This window comes from Macrobrachium rosenbergii, chromosome 49, assembly GCF_040412425.1.
Source record: "Macrobrachium rosenbergii isolate ZJJX-2024 chromosome 49, ASM4041242v1, whole genome shotgun sequence".
Classification (NCBI taxonomy): domain Eukaryota; kingdom Metazoa; phylum Arthropoda; class Malacostraca; order Decapoda; family Palaemonidae; genus Macrobrachium; species Macrobrachium rosenbergii.
Window position 1 is genome coordinate 7,219,115 of NC_089789.1, and position 12,304 is coordinate 7,231,418.

Here is a 12,304-nt window from a genome sequence, read left to right on the forward strand (position 1 = left end):
TATTTATGTTTTTTTCTGATGTACTGAAGCTAATTAGACAGAACGCTATTAGAAAATTTAAAAAACTCACTGGAAGAAAAGATCACATTATCATTGTACTTAACAGCCTCTGTAATGTTTGCTTCGGAGAACTGGTTGAACACAGCGCCAGATATTCAACATTCTCGCAAGATGAATTCACCACTGCTGTCTGCTTCAGCTACCAATTAACGCCTATGCACATTTAGAGTTACCAGTCATTTTCACTTTAACCTCACTTAATTTCTTAACAGGAAGATGTTGTTTTTTTAGTAAATAATGTACGCCATTACTAAAGGAAAGGATTACTTTGATCCGCTTGTGGTAATGGATTCTGTAAAATAGTGGGCATTAACAGACCAGGCAGGAATTAGACTACGGTAAGTTGTCCCCTGCTGACAAAAAAAAAAATTAAATTATGAAAATTTCCTAAAATTAACTCTGATTAATTTGCCACTGCTGGGAAAAATGTGATAAATTCTCTCCTGCTGAGGTATTATATATTACGATAAATTCCCTCCAGTTGAAATCATAAATGACTGTGATAAATTTTCCACTACGAAAATAAATGTTAAACACTTACCTAGTTAAAGCGAATTATTTGGATAACCTCTCCTAACTGAGAAACTCAAAATTCCGAGTATTTTTCGCGTGGTGAGAACTATATTGAATAATTGATGAATTCCCCTTTGCAACCCCACCCAAAAAAAAATCTTATATAAACGGATTTCTCCCTTAGCGAAATAACAATTAAAAAATTAGACTTCCATGTCTGTAAAAATTGTAACTGCCGTAAAATTTCCCCTGCTGAAAAGGAAAAACTATAATGTCCCTGATCTCAGGGCAGAGGGAGGTGGGGAGAGAAATGATCCCGTGCAGTAAAATTAGATTAATTAGAATTAATATTTCCAGCTGTCGAAACAGGAAAATAAATCGGCTGTTTTTAGAGGCTTTGGAATTTTCTTAAAGTTCGTAACTCTGGTCTTTTTAAAGGAACCATCTTTAAAGGAACGACGGACCGGAAAACATGCTCCCAGAATGTCTTGGCGCAACCCAACTCGTTTCGTCCCGAGAGTCCTAAGTGAGCTTAGACTCTCTCTCTCTCTCTCTCTCTCTCTCTCTCTCTCTCTCTCTCTCTGTGTGTGTGTGTGTGTGTGTGTGTGTGTGTGTGTGTGTGTGTGTGTTATTACTCAGTCAAACTATTGGACAAAATGTATATCACCTTTTTGCGAGTTTAGCAACTGACTGTTCTTAAGTATTGTATGGATGTAGACATTCTTACACAATTTACATACTAAATGTACTCCTAACCCCATGAGTGGTCCCTTATTTTGTATGTATATTTGCATGAGTGGACTGAAAAATATACATTAAGTACATAAAAGAGCCAAGCAACTCTTAATCTGTGTAAGATTTCTTTGATGGCAATCTAGAGACTAGTAGTCTTATTACATTCTCTGATTTGACAGTAGTTCAAGGAATGTCAAATCTTGAACATGATTAACCATCTTCCTAAAAAACATGACCAAAGCAAAGAACGGAAAATGTCGAACGTCATTGGTTCCTGTCCGGGACAATGGAAATTTTGTCGTCCATCCGGATTATGCCGGTTTTGGAAGGCAATAGTCACGCAGGAAGTATGTAATTTAGCGTTCGAAATACAGTACCGTGGAGATCATCATTCTTCCTTTGACGGTTGGTTGTATTGCCTTGGGTTGATCACAACTTGGCTGAATTTGTGTCGCCTGTATATCGTAATGTTTGAAAGTGGAACGAAGGCGCTCTTGTGAGAGTACACAGGAATGTACTTGGCCTACCCCCTCACCCAAAGGAAGAGGGCATCTGTTTATCATCGAGATACTGGACAACAAATGAATGTTTCATAACGGAAACAAAATCATTTAAATCAAAATACAGAGAGCGACGACAAAGTGCCCTCTCATCCTCCCTTCACTTGCTTCCCAATTCCTTGACTCATACATTTGAATTGGCGAGCTCCGTTGACCTTCATAAGCGCCAGCGTCCGTCGTTCGTCGCATCCCGCTAGCAAAAAACGGCTTAAATAAGCAGTTGGTCCCGTTTCAGCACCTCATAACGAATGCAGGGCAATCTGGGACGGGCATGACCTGACTGCGCTGTGCAAGATGTGCGAGAGGCACGCCATCACGTTCAAGTGATGATTCAGACCTGATTTAATCAGCCACGAAATGCGCAAAGGCTAACTCTCCGCCAGCAAAATATTGGCTCAGCTTCTTCACTGGAAACAGCAACAGGATTTTTGAGCTCTTGCAGGAATTTCATTGTCCTTGTTTGGGGCCGGGAGGAAGTGGCGTGGGTTAGCGTTAAGTTCATTGGCCTCGACGCTGCCCTAAATCTTATTTAATAAGTCTAACAAAGACAGACTTGATGCCGAGTGAGTACTCCCAAAGTAAGTGACCCAGAAAAATGTAGCTTTGAAAACAAGCAGCAGAGTCATAGACATTAACGACTTTAATATAGAAGAGACACCAGGCACGTGCCCCCATGAAAAATAATGACAAAATAATAATAATATTGAAGCTTTGAGGCAATAATAACATAAATGAGAATATAAAAATGTTATAGAAACATACACACACACACACACACACACACACACACACACACACATATATATATATATATATATATATATATATATATATATATATATATATATACTGTATATATATATATATATGTATGTATGTATAATATAAAATGGTGGCCACCCCCGGAAATTTTCTGATCATATTGTAGGTTGAAGATATATTGTGGTATGGTTAGAAGCATTTGGTTATAGTAATTATCAAAACGATAGCAATGAGCATGCATATTCAGCTTTATATAAGTTTAAAGTCCTACAATAGCACCGAGTATGGACGCTAATTTATTGTCCTTAAAACACGGCCATCTTTGCCTGGATGTGATGGGTAGATGACCCATTATAACAACTTAACTCTTCGAACATCCCTCACTTTCACTTTGTTTCACTTTGTTTGGTTTTATGTAGAGCCCTCCACAGAGATAATTCCCTCTCTGGCGGCCCCATGTACGTTTTCAAAATAGGTGCTTCTTAAATTTTATAATTGCCTTTCAGTGTTTTCTCGTCAGCATCGTCGCTCCTGCAGAATAGGAGAGTCTTTAGTTCCTTTTTAAATTTGCATTCTGCTTGTATGCTCTTCACTTCAGGCGGTATTTTGTTGTGTAGTCTTGGTGGGCAGTGTACAAGTGCTCTCTCTCCCGACTTACAATTTGTTCTAGGTTCAAATAGCCTGTATGCTTCACTTGCATGTCTGATTACAATATTCATTTCGGGTCTAAAGAGCTTAAGCACTTTCTCAGATATGTTGGTTCATCGTATTTTAGTGCTTTGAAGACTGTAAGTAGTATTTTATATTCTGTTCTAGCTTTTACTGGGAGCAAGTGTAGCTCAGTTAGTGCTGGGGTTATTTTGTCACGGGAATGTAGTCCTTTTATTAACCTGGCGGCTCTGTTTTGTACTACTTGCAATTTTCTTAGTAGATACTTAGAGAGACCGTAGTATATAACGTTGCAGTTGTCAAGCCTCGAAAGTATTTGGCTGCAAATTGCTGTTTTCTGATTATCTTCGTTTAGGTATTTTGTAATAAATGCAGTGTTTCTAATATGATAGTTACAGGTTTTTGTAATATGCAATATATGGTTCTTCATCGACAATTTATCAGTAAATACTCCTAAGTTCCTCACTGATGCTACAATATTTATTGTTGGCGAACCAATAGTTATTCTTTTGAAGTGTTCATATTTTCTTAGTGCACTGTCAGATCCAAATAGCATACACTCATTTTTGTCTTCATTAAGTTTGTTTCTTCGCCGACATCCATTTTTTTATATCTTTCATTATTGCATCAATTTTACTAATGGTGTCTTCTAACGTTTCGACAGGAAAAATAGAACTGGGTCTCATCAGCATACAGTTTATACTTAACCAACTTGTTATTACAAAAGTCAACCAAAATTTTTCACCCTCTCATACTCCGTAGTTTTGGCATGGAATGCTGTTGTATGTCATTTGTAACAGAGTCCTTTCAAAAACAGCGAAGGAAATGAGCTAATTAAGACTGATAACACCAGTACCATTTGGTATTCACGAGAAGTGACACTCTTTCGAGCGCACGTGTGTGCGCGTCATCCATCGGAGGGAACAAGACAAAAACAAGAGCATCCCGTTTTCTCTCAAGGAACGCAACTTCACCCAACTTCTACCATACAACATTTCCGTCTGTTTCTCCCTAACCATTGTTGTCTCGATTTATGTACAATCACCACTACTTGCAATGTCACGCAAGCATTCCATTCATGTATTCATAATGTTCCACCGAATCTTCTGTTACTAGTTCTGTATCAAACGGTATGTATGTTTGTTTGTGAAGACGCCAAACGCCTCGCCATTCCACATATATTATGCTACTGCATTGTATTCATTAATCTGTCTCGAATCTCACACAGTTGGCCATATGTGGAATTTCCTGGTCTTTCCATTGATATACGTTTTATCATTGTACGTTTGTTATGTCTCTCGCAATCGCCATCTGTTTGTCTGCCAACAAACACAGATGTCCGAAACATTACCTCTTTTGCCTGTCTGTGTGTAGAAACTACTTTGCGGCTCGCACCAGCCAATAACAACTAAGAAGATTCTGTACATTCGTTACGGGGTGCTCTAGGAGCAAGAGCCCGTGCTGGCACAAGGCCAGCTAAATCTGAAACAACAACAACATGTATATTCAGTCAGTAAGGAACCACCAATAAACCAGACAACAGTGTCACTACACCCAGCCAGTATGTCACTCTATACCATCCTTACACGTTAGTCTCCTATCGATCTCACGGATTTTTGTCATTTCCGTTTGAGAAATAAATTAGTCCACACCTTAGATTATAACTGAAGACGATTTTTAGTTTTTGTGATGATAAACATTGATGGTTTTCATGTAACATTATGAAACGAGACATATTTGGAACAAACCACTTATCAATGACCAGGCCTAGGTGAAAGCGACTTGGGTAGAGACTGAAAATGCTCGTTTCCACGTTTTACTGGTATTGAATTTAAGTATTATTATTATACAGAATTGATAAGGCTAATTCACTTAAGAGCAAACAATGATCTCTTAATAAAAGTTCACCCCCTAGAACAAAACATGTTTAGTTTCAACATCAACAAAATAAAACCTTTTGATACATAGTCGTTAATGACTAGCAGTTTCGACGTCAGCGTTAAGCACAAAAGCAGTCAGGTAATTTATTTGATTAGCCTTCCCCTGATTATTCGTACAACTGTTTCAGAAATAGTTATGGAGGGATTTTGTTGCAGAAGAGCATCAGAAGACAGTTGCAGCTTCGTAACTATTGTTTAGCAAGCAAGTGATGCAGAATAACTATATGAATCAGCAAAGTAGCTAACTGTAATGACTGTTTTTTGTTAAAATGGCAATTGTTCACAACTCTTATAAGACATTATTATTCCCGTTTTTATTTTTATCATCAACTTTTTCTCGTGAATCTTTTATATCAAAAGATTTTGAAATAATGAAATATACAACTTTGAATGCAATAAGTCGTGTTATAATGTTGAGGCCTTGAAATAGTTATGGGAATTGAGGTTTGTGAATAAGTAATTCTTAAAGGACATACAAAGGCCAATTAATTAGCCATGATGTAGAAAAAAACAAATAAGAAATCGAAGGGTAAACGTAGAAATGTATGGGGTGATCATGAAATAGGTGCATCATGAGATGTCATTACATTAACTCCGCGAAGCTTCGTCTGCGTCGTAGAAAGTGTTTGTCAGTTGTTTTTGTATAAAACATACACGCCGTATGTTCGGGTTTATACAAAGTAGGAAAGGATTATGTAAACACGTAATAAGTAGTGTTATTGGAAAGTATGTAAAACTTTGTTAGTCCGTTAACGTTTAGTAAACTGTCAGGAAATATAGTTAGATAGATTTAATGTTAGAGAAAACGGCACTTTCACCGTCGTCCATGCTGTGATGTTTTGTCGACTGCTGACTTGGTCTTCGTATCTGTCTAGAGCGGAAGCGAAGATCGTCATGTAACCGCAATAGTACACCAACTCCGTTGTTCCAGCAGCTAAATTTTGACACAATAACGTTGTCCTGCCCGTTTTTACTGTGACAAATCGACATTTTATCCGTTAAACATGTATTATCGGTATGTATGACCCGGAAGACCAAGGCTCAAGTCTCGTAAGTCGAGTTTTGATAGTTAATCAGTTACAATGAGAAAATAGCTTAACAAACTCAGGGGTTGAATTATTATTAGTCGTCTTTTGGATGTACGTTTAAGCTTAAGTTGAGAATTTTTCGTTGTAATTGGACCAGAGGTGAAAGCTGTCATTAAAGCAAATCAACACTTAAGCAACTTGACCTACGGGCTGAGGTTATTCTTATAGGCTTATGGACGTACCGTTTGTACCTACAAGATGATGGTTTTTTTATCATTACAGTTTACAAACCACATTATATAGGACGAAAGTGTTACAAGGCCAATTGCAGGAATACATTTTTACGTTATCATCATACCACATCATAACTTTGGTTATCGGCCCTTACCTAACCCAGCCTAGTGTAGGAAACTGTAAACCATAACATTAAAATACGAGGATGCATCCCAACCTTATCTTCCCTAACCTAATTTAGGGTGCCAGAACCTAACCTGACCTGACCTGACCTAGAGATTTGTGCAGAACTGAAACCGAGATTTTGCATAGCCTGACCATCGTAAAGCTTTTAAAATTGGTGTTGCTTATTTTCCCTGTTTGTGCAAGTTAGTTTTCCTGTAATTTGTTGAAAGTTTAATCAGTAATTGAGATATGTGAGCTTAGGAAAAGTGATTCTGATAAAAGTAGTAGCTTAAACTTCAAGTTCAGTATTAAAAAATGTTTGGTGAACGTATGATCACTATTTTCACACCTTTAATTAGGAAAAAATTTCGATACCAGCACCCAGTTACAGCCATCTCGGTACTTCATTTTGTTAACACTCAGTGTAATATAGTTTGCGCGAGGCCATTCACTAGCATGAATTGTCTCTTTAAAATAGCAAAAGCCAACAAAATTAACAAGCCATGATACCTGATGGATTTTTTATATTTTGTACTTAAAATATAAGTTACAAGGAGGTGAAAGACACTGGTCACTATTACCTTCACTAGCTTCTGTAGCTGTTGCGTAACAGCCAACTCACTAGTTTCTGTAGCTGTTACCTAGCATGATTAATAAAGTAAATATCCAGACAAAGAGATGTGTAGAGCTTAGTCTTATTACTGTAAAGAGAAAAATAAACAAACATCATGTACTCAACCTTTTTTTACATGAGAATGGAAAACAAAATATAGTGTGAGAAATGTCCTAAACCAGTTCTGTCCTGTAAATGGTAACACTACTTACTAACTACTGTAGCTACCAAATATGAAAACAAATAAGTGGAAGGTTTATGAGAAAGGTAAAGGATGGATGTAAATGTATTTTTAAATTGGTGTCATTTTATTACAGAAATAGTTTGCAATACACTACTGTTGTCTAGTTTTAATACTTTGAGACCCTTAGACCTTTGATATAGTGGGTTGTGTCTCTGTTTCTTATATTTATTTTAATAAATGGTGCAAAATTAATGATAAATATTACTCACCTTATGGAGTGTGGGGATTAATTGATTGCATGTTATCTAATACATACCTGATAGATGTTGGAAAGTGTTCAAGGGCAAACTACTTTGAAAAAAAGAGAGGGAAGTTATTTAACCATAAGAGACAGTTGATAAGAGCCTTGAAATTTAATGGGGCTGTAGTGTTTTCCATTTTATTAATGTGTTAAGGTACTCCCCAAAAACAATGTTTTATTGGATCCTGTATAGAGTTGGATTGGATTTTCCCAAAAAGTTGTCTTTGATGCAGAAGGATAAGGTTGAGTGGAAATTATTGGGTGATTTTGTTAGATTTTTCCTGGTACAGCAGACCTGCAGTTATTCTATTGGGTTGTTTAGCAGGCAGCACAGAGTTTTTAGTTTGACATAACCCCCTGTAAGGGGGAAGTGCCATCAGTTTTAAGTTTGACATACCCCCTGTAAGGGGGAAGTGCCATCAATGCACCTCATGTGGTGCACTATAGGTATGACTGACTGGTGTTTGCAGCATTCCTGTGGCGCTTAGCTACAACCACTTTCTAGCCTTTTATTTCCTTTTTTGTTTCCTTTCTTCATTTTTCTGCCCAATCTCTTCACCTGTTAATCCTGCATGACATCCCATTTAGTTTTTGGATCTCTTATGTTAGTGTCTAACCACACTGTCTCTCTTTTCACTACCTTAACTCAGAAAGTCCAAAAATGCTCCAGTGCTTGGTTTGACTAAATTTCATGATTCACTCACTCATTCAAGGTGGATTTTTTTTTTTTTAAAGAGTATGCAAACCAACCATCTGTTCTGTATTTTTCACAATGAAAACTTCTTGATAGATGTTTTAAGATTGTTTTATCTTTCCAGGACAATGCCCAGCGATGCCCTTGATGACGTTGAGCTTCGACATGTACAGTTGTCTGTTGCCAATTCTCGTAGTTTAAGTGAGGATGGAACGTCTGGAGTGAAGGAGACCATTGAAACCCAACATGGGCCTATTGTTGTTGCCGTTGCTGGGGATTCATCCAAACCCGTAATTCTCACTTACCATGATCTTGGTCTTAACCATGTTACGAATTTCCAGGTATGTTATCAGTGTCTGACCTTTGTATGTATACAGCACTTTCAATTGTTTTTGTTTTTTGTTTGTGTTAACATCATGGCTATGGATTGTATTTGCTACATTCTTTACCGTATTTGCCAGGTAGCACAATGTCCTGTTGCTTCTGACCTAGTTTTTTATATTTTGAGGAAAGTTTGAGGTTTTAGAGGCATTTAAGAATTCTGTTTGATGGAATCCTGTTGATTTTGTCTTTTAAGTAGTTTCTAGGCCATAACTTTTAGGATAAACCTGCAAGAAAGAACCAAACGAACCTAACTAAAAACAACCTTGTCGTAGGTCATCTTTTATATAAGAAAAAGATCCTGTGGTTATTTTTAATTGCTTCTGGTCATTACACAGATGACCTTGTATTTTTCATACTGTTATCTTTAACCATAATGTTTTGAATAGATGCTTCCCAAGCTACATTACTGTTCTGTACTCAGTTTTATTGTATTGCTCACTTACCAGAGTATATTATGTACGAGTTAACAATACTGTGTACTTCATGTTGTATTGTATGCTTTCATTTGCCTCTCCCACATTTTACTTTTGTAGTGCAAGTAAATGAAGCTTCTGTTACAATTACAGAGGAATATATATTGTCTTGATGTCTGATGGTGTAAATTTATACTTTGTATGTGGTGGGGTTTAAACATTAGTATTGTAGTGTGAGCATCTCATAAGAAGGGTTTTGTTTTCTTAGGACTTATTCTTTAGGTGTCATGTTTTTCAAAAAGTTCATGTAAGTATCTAGCATGACTACCCACACAATGTTCCAAAGCATGCAACTTGCCTTGGAAGTTGCATGTGTAAAGATTATCGGAATTTTGGACCCCCAGTTACTGATAGAGCGGGGAGAGACAAGGTCTTGAGTGGTAAGTCTTTGTATTATGTATGCAGCCATTTGATTTGAGTATGCTTGAGGATCCAGGGATTGAAAAATTCTACAATCCAACAGTTACTATAGCCTTATTTGTCGATGATGAGAAGAAATATGTAGGCACACATTTCCAACAAAATTTTGATTTCATAAAGGCATTGGTTTTTCTTGCTTAACTATAGCAATACCAGTTTATTTGATTTTGCCAGTGTTCAAGGAAATATCCAAATCATTAGGCTTTTGTGCAGATGATATAACACTGAGTTTGTGTGACACTCTGAAAATCTAGCATATTTCAGTTCACTGGGTATGGGGAGATTATTTTTTTTAATTCAACAGTGTACTGTGGGTTTAGTTCTAAAAATCTGAAAAGAATCATGTCCTTGATTCAGAAAGTATTACAACAAACTTGGGTGTTGTGCGATGATTGTATAATTCAGAGTTTCCTAATCAAAATACAATACCATACTTTATACATAATGCATTGCTTTATAGTTCTTACTGCTTTCCACACTATAGGCAGTGCAAAGACAGCTAGCAGCGATTGAGTGTTTTTAAGTAATGGTTTCTTCAAAAATAGTTTATTTACCTGAAGGAAGTGCTGAAAAAACTAATTCACAAATTCTTTTTTCTTTCAGGCATTCTTCTCGTATCCAGAAATGCGAAACATTCTCACAAATTTCTGCGTTGTACACATAAATGCACCAGGTCAGGAAGAGGGAGCTCATACACTGCCTGAAGGGTAAGTCTTGGTGCTGTATCAGTATATGCTACAAATCCAAAACAAACTACCTGTTTTGTTCTGAAGTTCAGTGAAGTACAGTATGTGGATAAGAAAAATCAGCTGTTATGAGTCTCAGGAGACATTTTCTGTAAAAGAATAGAAAGAAGTTTTGTCTCCTTTAGCACCTACCTCTTTTTGTTTCTTCTGCTTTTTGTCATTGCTGATTAGCTCTCTTTATGTTCAATTGATTAATTCAGCTGATAAATGTTTGCCAATTTAATCCCAAAACTGATATTTTTTTCTCATACATGAACAACTCATTTTTATAGATTCTTTAATGCCTGGTCCAAGGTAGATAAAGAGCAAAATTACCACATAATGCAATAGTAGTTTAAAATTTCATTTGGGTCATGCCCTTGGAAGTTAACAGTACATTCATAGTCTGAGTATGTAGTGTTTTTTCTAAATATACTAGTTCTTATCTAAAAATTTTTACCACGTGGGTGTTAATATTTGCATAGGGAGTGTATTTTAAGTGCTTCAGTGTTGTCAAACATTATATTACCTTAGTTTTTGTTGTGTGGTTTCTTCATGTAGTCGTGCATTTCTTATACACAATTGTAACTTGCTTACATAAGCACAGATATTATAACAATTTGCCCATGTTAACTATAGTTATTTACAGAACTTAAAATCCACTACTGTACCTTTGCTACTTTTATGGATGTTTAAATAAGTTAAGTTTAAGGTTTAAAACTAGCTTTTAAAAGAAATTATTCCTTGAGACGAATGTTTTTACCTAATAAAAATATAAAGTACAGCAGCACAAGTGGAAACAAATTAATAGAGAAGGAAACTCTCCACCTTTTAATAATGTTTAAATTTGTTGTACCTTGGTATTTCTTGACTGGAAGGGGAAAATGATAGGACCAATTTTATGGACACAACTAGCAGCTGTACAACTCCATGTTTACCATTAATCATTTGTGTAACTGTTTTGAAACTCCCTCACTGATTTCTTGATCTTTTCAGGTATGTTTATCCTACCATTGAAGAGCTCTCCGAAACAGTCACATGTGTCAAGAATCATTTTCATATACGTAGCTTTATTGGTTTTGGTGTGGGTCTTGGAGCCAATGTGCTTGGACGATATGCAATCAAATATCCAAATGACGTAAGTGATTCGGGGAGCAATATGAATTTTACTTTGTTCCTCCTGTTGTTAAGGATTTTTTTTTTTTTTTTTTTTTTTTTTTTTTTTAATTCAGTTGTGAGGTTTGGCTGTTTTGTAAGCTAGTCATGTTTTTGCTTTATATGCCCCTTGATTATCAATAACCATCCAGGGCCATCTAGTATAGCAGATGACTTGCCCACTTACAGACTCGTAAGTATAATATAGATTTATTATTTCAAGGCCCAGATGTGAATTGAAAAATTGTTGTGATTAGTTTTCTCTTCAAAATTTCTGAAACGTTGCCAATGGAATAATACTTGCCAGTATTTAAAGTTCAATATATTGATCATTTATACCAAGTTATTTTACATTTTCATGTACTAATGTTTGCAAATGGCTTCCTTTGGTATTATTATCCTCATATGTTGCTGTCATAGATATTATAGATTGAATAATTCATGCACAAATGCAATGATTTTATTTACCACTTTGATATTTACATATCTCATCCACAGTTATCAGATTTTTTTATCCTCAAGGTTATTTGTATTCACAGGTTGATGCATTGGTCTTAGTGAACTGTTCATCTACGCAAGCTGGTTGGATTGAATGGGGATACCAGAAGCTTAACATTCGACACCTGCGATCAGGCACTATGACCACTGGCACTGTGGACTACCTCATGTGGCATCACTTTGGTAAGTGA

General features: G+C 36.3%; 1 protein-coding gene across 12 annotated transcripts in view; it reads left to right on the forward strand.

Annotated features, from left to right (window-relative positions):
* MESK2 (misexpression suppressor of KSR 2) overlaps positions 1-12,304 on the forward strand; it is a 379,072-nt gene that overhangs the window by 341,351 nt on the left and 25,417 nt on the right. For all 12 annotated transcript variants that reach the window (XM_067092545.1, XM_067092546.1, XM_067092543.1 and 9 more), the window contains 4 exons: positions 8,583-8,799; positions 10,339-10,442; positions 11,457-11,598; positions 12,155-12,296. In XM_067092545.1, coding sequence (XP_066948646.1) covers positions 8,583-8,799; positions 10,339-10,442; positions 11,457-11,598; positions 12,155-12,296 — 605 coding nt within the window. The remainder of the gene's footprint in view (positions 1-8,582; positions 8,800-10,338; positions 10,443-11,456; positions 11,599-12,154; positions 12,297-12,304) is intronic.